At 39.5% G+C, this 14221-nt stretch overlaps 1 protein-coding gene across 1 annotated transcript in view; it reads left to right on the plus strand.

Moving 5' to 3' along the window:
• Positions 1 to 4481: 4481 nt before the first annotated feature.
• Positions 4482 to 14221, plus strand: part of LOC109422738 (solute carrier family 35 member G1) — a 32946-nt gene continuing 23206 nt past the window's right edge. The window contains exons 1-2 of the mRNA XM_019697618.3: positions 4482 to 4941; positions 5455 to 5775. Coding sequence (XP_019553163.2) covers positions 5573 to 5775 — 203 coding nt within the window. The 5' untranslated portion in view covers positions 4482 to 4941; positions 5455 to 5572. The remainder of the gene's footprint in view (positions 4942 to 5454; positions 5776 to 14221) is intronic.

Consider the following 14221-nt stretch of genomic DNA (forward strand, 5'->3'; position numbering starts at 1 on the left):
CCTTCGTACACGGCCATTGCAAACGCTCTTTCCTCGCTCTTGACCGCCGATGCTCTACCGTCCGCAATGTCGTTCCTCCTTTTTGGACACGCCGCCTGCAGATGCTCCTCGGATCCGCAGATGTAACATTTTCGTTTTTGTTTCGCAAAGCGCTTGCGTTCCTGCGTTCGCTCCTGCAAGCTCATTGCCGATGAAAACGTTTCCGAAAGTACCTCCTCTGACGCCTTGCCCTTCATTCGGAGTTCTTCTTCCAGTAGGCTTGATTTCACTTTCGTCAGGCTCAAATCCGCTTCGTCCATGGTTTGTAAAGCAGCGATCACAGGTCGATATTGCTCCGGCATCAGCATCAAAAGTCGCACCACCTTATCAATTTCGTCGAACTGTTTCCCAACATCGCGCAGCTCTCGAATGTTTTTGTCGAAACGCATGAAAAACGATTGCAGAGATTCGTCACCGTGGAGTTTAAGGTTGTGCAGCTCCGTCTCCAGCAACAAACGTTTAGCTACACTCGACCGGTTGAACGTGCTCCTCAAAACATCCCATACATCGAAGGCTGTGTTGCAGTCGCGGGTCATGTCCAGAAGATCGTCGTGGATGCACCGTATGACCAAGCCTTTTGCTTTCTTGTCATCCCTCTTCCACTCATCATTGGGCTGCACCGGCTGTACCCCCTTCACATGTTCGAGCAAGTCTTTCTCGTCGAGTATAACCTCCATTCGGTAGCTCCACTCAGCGTACCCAACTCCAGCAAACTGTCTCACTCCAATTCTTTCACTGCTTTCTTCGGCCATTCTCGTGCGGGTCCACAACCTGTTGAGATCCGGGAAGAGATTCCGTGGTTGGGACAGTTAATCCGACGCGATATTCCGATAAAAAACGCGGAGATAGTTTTCTCTTAAACAGAACGTGTATCGTTTATTTTTCTCGTTTTTATACTGAATGACATTTAATACCCCGGACAGACATGTGATACGAGTGTGATTCCTGTACAACGGTACGCAGTGTCAAGAAAATTTTAACAAGACTGACTTGAACTGAGACAATTTTCAGTATGGCACTCATTTCAAGCACAATTGTACAGTTATTCTTGTATCACATGTGTGTCATAAGTATAAGATTCATCACGGTAGCAAGGTTTTTGATATACCAGGTATGGTAACTTGCCCTGTCTATGTCTGACCTACTGACGTCACTACAATTGAAACTTGAATACGAACTAGCGTGGTAAAGTGGTGAATATATACTGTCTGATCCCGGCGGATAGCATCTGACCGGGTAAGACAAAAGAGGGAAAAGATGCCTCACTGGCGGATGAAAATTTGACCGGTGCAGGCGAAAAGGAAAAGCTCACCTCAAAAGGGAGCTGCCGTAGCGACAGATACGATCTGTCGGGTGCGACGAAAGAATGCTTACCTAAGAGGGAAGCAACCGTAGCGGCAGTTTCGAACTGTCGGGTCCGGTAGTTGTAAAAAGTTCGCCTCATGAAGGGAACTTGCCTTAGCGGTGGATACGATCCACCGGGTCAGGCTGTCCTGAGTTAAAAGTTCACCTCACGAAGGGAACTTGCCTTAGCGGTGGATGCGATCCACCGGGTCAGGCTGTCAGAAAAGAGACGGGTCAGACACAAGAGGAATAAGATGTTCCACCAGCGGATGAAATTCTGGCCGGTGCAAGCGAAAAGGAAAAGCTCACCTCAAAAGGGGGCTGCCGTAGCGACAGATTCGATCTGTAGGGTCCGGTGGAAGTTGGTAAAGTGATGCTCGCCTTCTGAAGGGAGCTGCTGAAGCGACGGATTCGATCCGTTGTGTCCAGCGAGAGACTACCGTAGAAGCCGAAATGGATGGAACAGTAGCAGTCAATGCGGAACCCGATTGAACTAACACTTTGGGAGAAACCCGATCGAGAGAACCTGTAACCACGGCACCGACTGTAGGCGCCAACGATGAGTGTGGTGTTAACGATTAGAGTGGTGTTAATTTCGTTGCTTCTACACTCAGGAAAATTGCCTCATACACACTAAGATCAGCTCGGTATTTTCCCCATCTTTTTACTGAGTTCTCAACAGCAGATTTAACTCGGTAGGCTCGGTTATCCCTTTTGCTGAATACTCTGTAAATAAGTTAACGAGCTCTGCAAATGAACTGTCAAAAATTACAGATGAACGGTAAATATCGTTACTGATGAACGGTGAATATTGATTACCGTGTGTACCGAGTTAAATCTGCTGTTGAAAACTCAGTAAAAAGATGAAAAAATTACAGAACTCAGCGAAAATTTTACTGAGCTGGAAAATCAGAATCTTAGTGTGTACTTAATGGCAAATATCCATGTGCCAAACCACATCCAAAGTACATGCAACCAATACCCGATTACGCAGGCAAATTAGCACATGAATGTGCTCTAAATTGTATGAGTCGCTGCTGTATGGTGCCTCATCAAAAGTATGAGTGGCACTAATGGAAAACATTTGTTTACCCCCATTGCAAAAATCCATGTCCCGGACACATAGAAGGAATAAAGATATTTTTCCTAGTGGGAACCGAGTCGCTTGCTGTTTTTTAAGGTAAGAAGTTAACTTATCATTCAGATTTCAAAAACTTTCTAGATTCTTTTGTGTTTCTAAAGAATTACACTGCAAGTTTGAACTACAGTCACTATATACACAGTCTGGCGGACTGTCACTTTCGACCGGAGCCAATCGAGCATGACGTCATAGTGTCCACACCGATAAATGCTACACCGTGACGTCATGCTCGATTGGCTCCAGTCGAAAGTGACAGTCCGCCAGACTGTGTATATAGTGACTGTAGTTTGAACCATTCACTATTCCGAAACAATCTTTTTCCGTGCATTTTTAATTATTTATTTTAGTTTATGATTTTTTCCGTGCTTTGTTTTGTTGATGTTCGTGACTTTTTTATTGCAAAGGAAATGAAAGAGAAAAAAGTGAATAAGTTGAAACATCTATTCAAAGTCAATAAAATAAAGTGATAAACCAGGTGTCCTAAAAACTGCATATCCAAGAGATATGGTGGGCTAGGTATGTAGAGTGCGATGAGAGGAATACGAATGTAGGTCAACCCGGAAAGACGCAGGCCAGATTACCGTAAATCAGTGGATGAGTTCAACACTATTCTTTCTCCTCTTATCTCATGTGAAATTGCCTTGTACAACAACCGAATTAAATGCGATTTATCTTTGACATTTTTAACATAAGAACTGGACTGGACACTAAAACGACTTCTGATATAAGTTCGTTTTCGCTTTTTAACCTAACTTATAGTTGAATCGAACTTGACAGTTTTCTCATGAGTTGTTATGTACATATTTCATAGTTCAGTCAAACTGGAGCCTCAATATTGCAATAACGGTTAAGCACGCTGTAATGATACTTATGTACCTCGTCACCCACTTCATGCAACTACATTAGTGGTCTAATATCACTTAGCGCGCTAGGCATAGTTCCATCATGCCGCTCAAAGTGTGCTCATGCCACAAATAATGCTTAGTTTGCAAAACCCAGTTATCTGGCTGGTGGGACATGGGAGCCTAAGCTTCAACTGTTAATGTTATCAGAGCCTACTCAGACTTAGACGAGTTTAGGTTAGTTTGGCTAGAACTGCCATTATCGAAGGAACATGACGAGATAATATAACATTATATGGTTTATCTAATGTAAAACAATACAACATAACAAAAGAGAACCATTCCAAAACCATGATTAAATTTATAACCAGTAGTGAAATTACAATTAAAAACAATATATTTACGGTACATTTTATTGTTTGAAACCATACGTGTACCATACAATGTATGGTATATTAAAGCTCACGTATCAGTATTTCGAACAATTCATTTACAATAAAATGTATGGTTTTGTAAAAAAATATATATGGAGAAAATTTTTTTTTATATTGTTACGATACTTAACAACCCGTATAGTATAATGTAAAAATCTTATTTACAATTCACCATACAGTTGTCTACATTACATCTTATTGTTTTTGTATTTTTTATTTTTACAGTGGTGTTTATTGTAACAATATGGTTCTAAATAGTACTGTTACAATACAGCATTTGGTTTTTCTACTGTATTTTTTATTCGGGTAGTGATTCGCCCCTCGCATTTTTCTATGCGGGCACTCTATGACGTAAAATCGTCTCACAGCTTGGCTTTTATTCATGTTTAGCAACATAGAATTCTCAAGCGTCGGTAGCCGTGTGGATAAAACACGGGCTTGGTGATCCCGACGTTCATGGATCGAATCCAGTCTGCATCATTTTAAGATTTTTTTGTTCTTTTCATAAGTCTATCTTATAAAATTTGTCATAGCAAGCACGATCGATTTTCATAAGGTATTCTTGTGTCATCCATAAGAATTAGTTATAGCAAATTTTCATAATGTATTTCGATGAATTTCGCTAGTTTTTTTCGCTGAGTGTATGTTATAATATTTACCATGTAATGAATGGTATTTTTTTATCCGGGTTGTGACTCTCATTGATGTCGCCCTCCTCGATTTCGACCTTTTCAAAAACACTTCCTAAAACGCGTCTCTGCTGCATGGGCATCAACCATCATCAACCGTCATCGGCTACGAGCGCACGCACACTCTTACATCCACGAATAAACGTCAAGTGTGGAAAATCCAAAACTGAAGGAGGTCCTGGTTGGAAAATTGCCTCAGAAAATCGTCGTCTGCCAGCAATATTATGGCTAAATCTAGCTCCAATCGCAGTACTTTTCGGTTTAGTAGCTGCTAAAAGTGATCTGAAAATTGAAACGCATCGGATACTGGTCCAGTTCGTGAGAGAAACATAAGTGCACGGCAGCAAGAAGCAGTCTGCTTTCCGAGGAGAAAAATCATCCATCGGTTACCACCCACTTCGCCACCCACCCACCGACCCAAGACACAACACAAGGATGCGTCCCAAGAAAAGGTGAGTGTTGATGAAGAGTCCTTTGAATGTTGTTTTGAAGTGCTTGGAGGCTGTTTTGAAAAACATTGAGGATAATATTTGCATTTCACATTTTTATGAGCTTTTATGACTACTGAAAAGGGTTTGTAATAGCAGGATAGAGAAATTATTGGTTTTACCTGGATTTTTCCAGGAATTTTTGGTTTTACCTGGAATCCGAATCAAAACACGGATTTAAAACCTTCAAAATTTTTGTAAACTTAGGGGAAGTTGTTTTCTGTAGTGCATTTTGTCAGGTCTGCGTAAAGTATAGTGCGTCTCCATTACACCGCTTATCACTGACTAGCGGTATGAAATAAAAATCAGAATCACCTCGGGGGCACGTATCAATTAAAAGAATAGATTTTTTGCTGCTTTACAGGCAATACATATGTATGCAAGCGTATCCAAGTCCAACCGAGATGATCTAAAGATGAAAATAATTTATTTTTAACCTAATTAACGCTAATCTTATTTCGTCTTTTTCCTTCTCAGCCCATCTCTGAAAATGTCCTAGCCGTGTTGTCTGGTGCACCACCGTTCACATGCTAGAGAAGCGCCGATAAAAATTGCGATTGCTGATTTCTGCCGAAACTGAAACACTCGTCGGACCATGCCGGAACACCTGGAGCTGCAACAGCTGGTGGGTGGTGTTCTGCAGGGTGGCGTCCGGCATCGGTCGCTAAGTTGGCTGCAGTGCTCCTGTCCCTACCTGGGCATCATACTGGCTACCATTTCGTCGCTTTTCTTCTCACTTTGTTCGGTGATTGTGAAGGGCCTGGTGGACATCAACCCGATCGAACTGGCCACATTCAGGTGAGTGTATGGGGTTGTTAGGAATGGAGAGAAGCGTTCAGAAATATTACCTGAAGCCAAACACAGTTTTCGAAATATTGGGAAGGCGGTTTGAATATATTCAATAATTTATATATACAGGGTGTTAGGTTCCCGAGTGCAAACTTTTTAAAGGGTGATAGAGGACCATAAATGGAGAAAAAAAATGTTCTACCCATATGGTCAAATCTCAACCGTTACGTAGTTATTGAACTTCCCATGTTTATGACTCTTATTGCCTTAACTGGCAATAACTTGAAAATAGTCAAACATATCGAAGTTTTTTTACCCTCATTCGAAAGATTATTGATTTTTCTAACAAATGGCATCTTTGAATCGATTGGTTTAGTGAAATAACTAAGTTTTCTAGAGCAAAACGGCTAAAAATAGTGCATTTTTATTGGTTGTTGTCAATTATCTTTGAAACATGCGTAATAAATAAAAATTCTTTCTTTGGCAAAGTTGTGGCCCTTGTTCCACTCTACAATTCGTTCTTTGACGCCAAACTTTTAACTCTTATCGTTTTCTTGCAATTTTGATTCAATTGTGTGACACAATGCGCAAAAAAGTGCTTTCCATGACAGTTGCAAATTTATGATCTGAAATGCGATGTTAAAATCGAAATTGCAACAAAACGATAAGAGATAGAAGTTTGGTGTCAAAGAACGAATTGTAGAGTGTAACAAGGGCCACAACTTTACCAAAGCAAGAATTTTAATTTATTACGCATGTTTCAAAGATAATTGACAAAAACCAATAAAAATACACTATTTTTAGCTATTTTGCTCTAGAAAACTTAGTTATTTAACCAAACCAATCGATTCAAAGATGCCATTTGTTAGAAAAATCAATAATCTTTCGAATAAGGGTAAAAAAACTTCGATATGTTTGACTATTTTCAAGTTATTGCCAGTTAAGGCAATAAGAGTCATAAACATGGGAAGTTCAATAACTACGTAACGATTGAGATTTGACCATATGCGTAGAACAATTTTTTTCTCCATTTATGGTCCTCTATCACCCTTTAAAAAGTTTGCACTCAGGAACCTAACACCCTGTATATATAACCTTTTCTGGCGGCTGTTTTATATTTATGGTTTTTGTTACTCCCTACACTTTACTCTATATATGTACATGTAGAACAAACAAGAGTTCCTAGTAAACCATTTAATAATTTATTTGAAAAACAACAAAGTCCATCCTGCGACATGAATTCCCGGAATTTGAGTGATTTTGGGATTTCCTATATCTCGGAATATAATTTCAGAGATCCCGAAAATCCCGGGATGAAGACCTTAGAACACTAGGTTATACGATACGTCTTGTAATGAAAACAAAATATAAGTATAACTTCAAAAATATTAATATTTGGATCTGGGCTTTGGATCAATATTGTCTAGGGAAGAGTGTCCGTGGAATAAGAAAGAATACCGAATTTACAGAGCGATATAAAATAGACTTTAATAGAACAGATTAAAACGTGTTGTCTTGGAATCGTAGTTTTACTTATACTAAAATTTCTGTCATTGCTGCTGATAGATGAATGCAGAGGGGTTCGTCGATTAGGTCGAAGAAGTATACTATAGGACTACGGGATTGTTCACCTCAATTGGTGCGTGCTTTGGGTGGCGGATTTAAACAAAGGAAGGGGAACCATTATAGTTTCAAAGCTAACGCGTGATCAATAACTTAATATGCTTTGTTGACGTTAATGCGTCTCGACTCGACGAAAACTGATTACTTCTTTGACTAAGCTGCACAACATAACTTATGTATGACAAGGAAGATATTTTGACGTTTTTAAATGTTGGTATTATATGAAGAGTGAGGGAGTATGACATGTTTTCTACAAGAAAAACTAGTAGGGCTGACAGAACAATTCAAAGATTTAGCCTATATTGTCAGGATCTAGGTTCAAATTCTGTTAGGTGCAGCTAATGCGTTATCAATGAGAGTTTGACATTTTGGACGAAAATTACTACAAAAATATGGTGACCAGCAATTACTAACATAGCAACTAACTGACAAATTGACAAGGACCTAGCAGACGACATGAACCTTACTACAGAAACCAGATTCACACTTTTTACCGTATTTGAATTATTGTGTCTCTATTCTAGTCCAATCCCTTTTATACCATACCCTTCCGATGGTGTTCATGTCTCAGGTGTTCATGTGGTCCGCACGGACTATTACGGCCATTACCCCTCCTTGATCTTCGGCATTGGATTGACTTGCGCTCTTATTGCCCCACCAACTGCTGCAAAATGAAAATTGAAAATGAAACTTCAAAAATATTAATATTTCAACCTCACAAGAGGTTTTAATTGAAATTTTTCAAAATACGGGGATCCCGGGATTTCCCGGGATTAACCAAGTATTTTGTCCCGAATCCCGGAACAAGAATAATTGACGAGAAATGGATACTCTAATATGTATGGCATTGACTGATTCTTATCTAGTAGAGATACTACAACACCACGCGAACAGTTGCTGTACTAACAGGAACCACAGGAATTTCCAACGGGAAATCCTCTGGAATTTCCTACGGGAATTCTTCTTGAATTTCCTTCGGGAATTCCTCTGAAGTTTTCTTCGGGAATTCTCCTGAGATTTTCTTCATTTCTCTGAAAGTTCCTTCAGGAACTTGGCCACTTCCCCGGGGGCTTGGCCTCTAGTCCGGAACATGGCCAAGTTGTTCTACAAGTGGCCATGAAGTTTGATAGGTAGCACGCTAGGGTTTGGCTCAGGTCGGTAATTGGCCACTTCCTTGGGTGCGTGGAATCTGTAACGTGGCCAGGTGATTCCCAGAGAGTTCATGAATGCTTCCGGATATTGTCGAAACATTTTACCGGGCTTTTGTAGGATAAACAGCCTAGAAATAAAGCGAAAACCATCAAGCTGATGACAAATTCTAGAGTTCTCTGGTTCAATATAATCTATTACCCCAACGGAATCCGGAATGTCTCCGGAACCACTTGGCCGATCCAATCCATGCTTGGACCATCAAAAGTAGGGAAAAATCCCGATCCATCAGAGCCAAGAGAATTAAAATCGGTTAAGATTTGACTAAGTTAGAGCAAATTGAAGGTAAACATGATGTGCCAGAAAGTATGTTAGTACAGCAGAGGTTAAGTACGCAATTCGACCGCCACGTGGCGCTAGTGTGCATTTAAAATAGAACATTATGGCATGTATTATCTCATGATCCAGACCATATATAAATTTCGTGTCTTCAGCAAAGTTATTCGGAGGACTCATGGCTCTCAAATGGTAGAATTCTAATACGCAATTCGATCACAACGAGGCGCTAGTGTGCGTTTAAAATAAAGCATTTTTACATGTTTTATCTCATGATACAGACCACCTAAGAAGTTCATGTCTTCATCAAAGTAGTTCAGATGACTTATGGCTCTCAAACAGTGAAATGTTTTGTACGCAATTCTTCCGAAACGTGGCGCTAGTGCGCGTTTAAAATAGAGAATTTTCATATATTTTATCTCTGGATCCACACCCCCTAGAAAGTTCTTGTCTTCGTGAAATTTATTTGGAGGTTCGTTTGGAAGTTCCCTCTGGGATTTTCCCAGGAGTTTCTCCTAAGATTCCTAAAGAGATTTCATCTAGGATTCCTTCAGAACTTATTTCTGTTATTTACAGTTTCCACTAGGAGCATTCAACTTTCCGGGATTGCTTTTGAGAATGCTTCCGAGATTTCTTCAGGAGTTCCGAGTTTCCTTAAAGTATTTGTTCCGAAATTCCTCCAGCAATTCTTTCTGAGATTTCTCATGGAGTTATATCTGAGATTCTTCCAGGAGTTTCTTCTGGAATGATGAACCAGGAGGCTCCAGGATCTCTTTGAGAAATTTATCCAGGGATTGCTTCAGAAATTTCTGCATGAAATCCTTTTGAAATACTTCCGGAAGTTCCAGATTTTTTTCAGGAATTTCTTCCGAGACACCTCCAGGTCCCAGGAATTTCGTTCCGGGATTCCTCCATGAAATCATTCCGAGATGCCTTCAGGAATTCGTTCCGAGGTTCATCAAGCATTTTTTCCTGCAATCCTTCCAGGAGCTTTTTTTTTATCTTTATTATCGAGGAGCTCCACGACTTCCCCAAGACCCTCGAAATACTCATAGCCCCAAGCACAAATGCTGGTTGGTACACTGCTGGTTGGTTTTGTTTCATTTTTTTACTGTTAAGTTACAGCAACAGTCGAAACTCACAATTTTATGACTACTTTTATCAAAGCAGTTATTGAAAGGTTTTATAGTATTTTTGAAGCTATCCATAAAATAAAAATTCAAGAGTAAACAAAACTCTTTTATATAGGAAATTTATTACAGTTTTAAACTACCAGAAATCTGAACAGAAGACGTTTCATTAGATTGGTAACGGTATCTGTTGGTAGCTTGGCAGAAGTTATGACAACACTGGTCATCTTGCTTACGTTCGATTTTCGTTGGCTATGGATGTCGCTATATTTTATTTTATGATGATAATTTTCACCGTTTTCCAGGCACCCTAATTTTATGGTACTACATTCCCAATGTTTACGGTAAAATCAAATGCGCATACGCCTCAGAGCATAATAAGTTATGATATTTCCATCTGAACTTTTCATGTCGTTGATTTTTTTTTTCCTGCACCTTTGGGTTCGGTCAAGATTGAAAAAATAATAACCATGAGCTGTCAAACATTTTGATTGTTTCTTATAAAGCAGAATAAAACGTAAAATGTTAAATCAAACTTAAAGGAACCATGATAACTTCCCAGAGACTAAATGTCTCTACGAAGCATCCCAAGATCACTAAAACATACTTCCATGAAACATAGTATGCTAAACAAGCAAATTTACGTAATTAATAAACGAACACTTAGGCCCCACATGTCATTTTCCAGCGATCCTGACGTTCAATAATATTTCTTGATTTAGAAATGATATTTGAAAAAAATAATTTGCGATTCGATAGAACATACGTTTCGATGGTGCGTACTTTAAAAAAACGGTGGTGTACGTACTATCGAGGTGTGCCTGTATTTCATGCAACATGGCGCTGCGGTCGAATTGCGTACTAAAAATTCCACCATTTGAGAGTCATAATTCTTTTGAGCAACTTTGTTGAAGACATGAACTTTCTATGTTCCATTTTAAATGCACACTAGTGCCACATTGAGTTAGAGTTGCGTGCTAAACAATCAACCATTCAAGAGCCATGAGTCCTCTAAACACGGAATAATAGCGCGGACTATTTTTCCGCAAGGAAAAGTGACAGCTCCATTTGATTCGCACGGGAGGCGTTACAGTGTTACACTTTTTTCCTTACTTGCCATCTGCGAACTGCACAAGTAATTTTGAAGCGGAATCATTAGGGGGATTAGGGGCATAATGGACACCCTAAGCAAATGAGTGTGTTAGGCCTGTATAACAGACAAAAACTTAACATATTATTAGTTGGCTCACAACTTTAACTTGTTTCCTACGTATTTCAATCATTTACAGCTTGTAGAATGTCATTATTGTGAAGAAATAATGAATTGAAAACCGTGTGTTTTTTGGGGCTGGCAGCAGAGGTACGGGGCGAAACGGACACCCATCGGGGCATAATGGACACCCCTGCATACTTTATGCTGTATCTTTGAGAACATCGACCAGTTAAGTAATTTGCCAACGGAGATCAATACCACAGATATAATACTCCATCTTAGACGAGTTTACATAACTTCAAAGTTAATTAAATAAATTTTAGGCTAAAATAATCGGATTGAATATTTTCAAACTCTCTAAAACGCCTAACAGTATGCAACGCCCGTACATCCATTCAGAATTGCCAGTGTTCATTTCGCCCCGAAAAGACTACAACATTGAAATTGTTATTTTCAGTGTGTTCTGATCAAAAATATAATGCTTCATCCATTGCTAAATCTACGTATACATGTAGATAAGCTAACAATTCACTTGTTTGTATGGTGGACACACTCAATCACTCGTAATACCTTATTTGCTGCTGCTTCGAAATTATAAGAAATCCACCATATGAAAAACGAACTTCAATTTCAATGATATTTTGGTTAATTTGAAGGAATATAAAGGGTACTTGTGAAAAATAGAACAATGACTTGTTCCTTTACACTTATGAATTGAAAGTTTAACATAAAAGTCAACGGTTTCGGCAAAAACAGGGGTGTCCATTTCGCCCCGGGTGTCCATTATGCCCCTAATCCCCCTACTTGACCATTACTTGTCCTATCTTTTTGCACAGTACGTAAGAAGTGGAAACTAGCCATTATGGCGGGAAACCGTATAAGTAAAATATTGGCATGGATTCGTGCATTGATCCGTTGATTGTGAGGCAAACCCCTTTCCTCTCGCTACTTCGCAACCGCTACTTCACCGAGTTAGAAGATGGGTGATTAATATGATACTGTTTCTAGGAGTTTCTAGGTATGTGCTGGAATGGGTTTGTTGACACTTTCCGGTACCAACTAGGGTGTACATGGTGAGTGTGATAATTGTTGGAAAATGATGTAACCGAGTAAAATTACGCTCGAAATTGTATACGTCGCCAGGAATTATTATGTGAAAATTATGTGTAAGGATTTCGAACTTCGTTTTCCAAATGGCGATTTCACTTCCTGTGATGAAGAGGTTTAGGAATGCTTATTCAGCACACACTTTCCCGGATGTGTGGACATTACTTATTCGGATGAACCTGATGTCTTTTCTTGTAGTTATGATTCTCTGGCTTCGGCTTCCGGATAGTATCCGCGGGCACACATCATGTTCGTCCATTTGACGTCCACCAATCTATGTTTCAACATTCCATGATCTCTAACAGGCTAATTTTATAAAAAAAAAAATAATTTAAAATGTTCACAAGACTGTGCCTGACGCTGAAGACAATCAAAATTTTCAAACCCCTGAAAATTACACAGGTCGCTCAATTTCATATCTAATACAACATGATTTTTAATTTTCTCTACAATATCATCGTATATATGTGTTTATTTCATCTGGTATGTGAAACTACATGGCTCTGGATTAGTATGGTCGGGTTTTTCATTGAATTGAAGCTATTTTTTTACTATTTTAGCCATTTTGTCTTATGACCATTGGGCGCGCAGTTTATTGATACCAACGTTTTAGGCTTACATTTTCGCATGTTAAAAATTAAATATGTTCCTTTTTTTATTTTATAGTGGTAGAATATACACTGAACGGCGGCTTGCGGTGAAAATTACTATTCTGAGGGTCAATTTAAATACACAACGCCACTAAATTTGTGCAGTCTGAGTTTCGTTTCAATTCAACAGAATTATGTGTTCAATTTTACCATGGACTCGATTTTCAATTGAAAAAAGTTTCTGTTGGCAACCGGATTTGATCTAATCTAATCTAATCTAACACATACGCAGCCAGTACAAGAAAGCATCCTGGAAAATGATCGGGTTAGATTACGCCCGATTATTTTTCTTGTCAATATTGATGCTTGCAGCATATCGAAGATATGACACAAGCGTCAAAGCGGCCAGGCCTACTGCGTAGCGTTAACCGCGAAGATGATTCTTTGAAATGATTCGATTTCCAAGCTTTTGTTTAAAATCGGATCACTTCTCGAATCTACAGGGGAGGAAGGATGCGTGGACATACCGTACCAAACGCTCCAAGATTTGATCAATTATATGGTTTTATAAATATATATAATATGAAAATAGTAAATAGAAGCATGAAACGTTCTCACCAAATTTAGTTTGTTCATCCGTGGACCCGTTGATTGGAAAAAGATATTTCTAACGTCCATCTGGAGGCTTGATGTTTACAACCGGATCCATTTGTGACGTCTTCCTTTCTAATGCGACGTGTGGGCGACGTAGTGACATACGGTCACCAAAGACGAGCGATGTTGACCCGGCACTAAAAGCGATTCTGATAACAAAACGTGCAGCATTTGTTCCAATGAAATCCATGTGGATCTGTCTCATAAACCCAACTTGTTTCACTTAACCGGGAGCAGTAGGTAGAGCACCGACGTAAAATCAAACACATAATTGGCATTGTTGGAGAAAAGAGTACGCATCATAATGAAAACACGGCACTTCCGCGTGGGACTTTACAAGAATCCACTTTTCACTCGGGTGGCATAGTGCCGCACAGAGCGCTAGTGGAATCGCGGAATAAACTTTACAAGAAACACTTCTTTGCTTGCATGGCACGCCATCCATCAGACAAAAAGATGCACTTTCTTCCAGATTCTGATATCTTTTTGTGGAGTTAATATCCAACAGACTCCGTAACCACACGCGTTCACTTTCCGGATGGCGTAGCGACAGTTGAAAATATACTTAAACCGGGAACGCGAAAAAAATTGACAACCGAAATTGAAACGCGTCCGTTCGCGGCGAAGCCTACTTCGATTTCTGTGTTTTACTG

Source organism: Aedes albopictus, chromosome 3 (assembly GCF_035046485.1).
Source record: "Aedes albopictus strain Foshan chromosome 3, AalbF5, whole genome shotgun sequence".
NCBI lineage: Eukaryota > Metazoa > Arthropoda > Insecta > Diptera > Culicidae > Aedes > Aedes albopictus.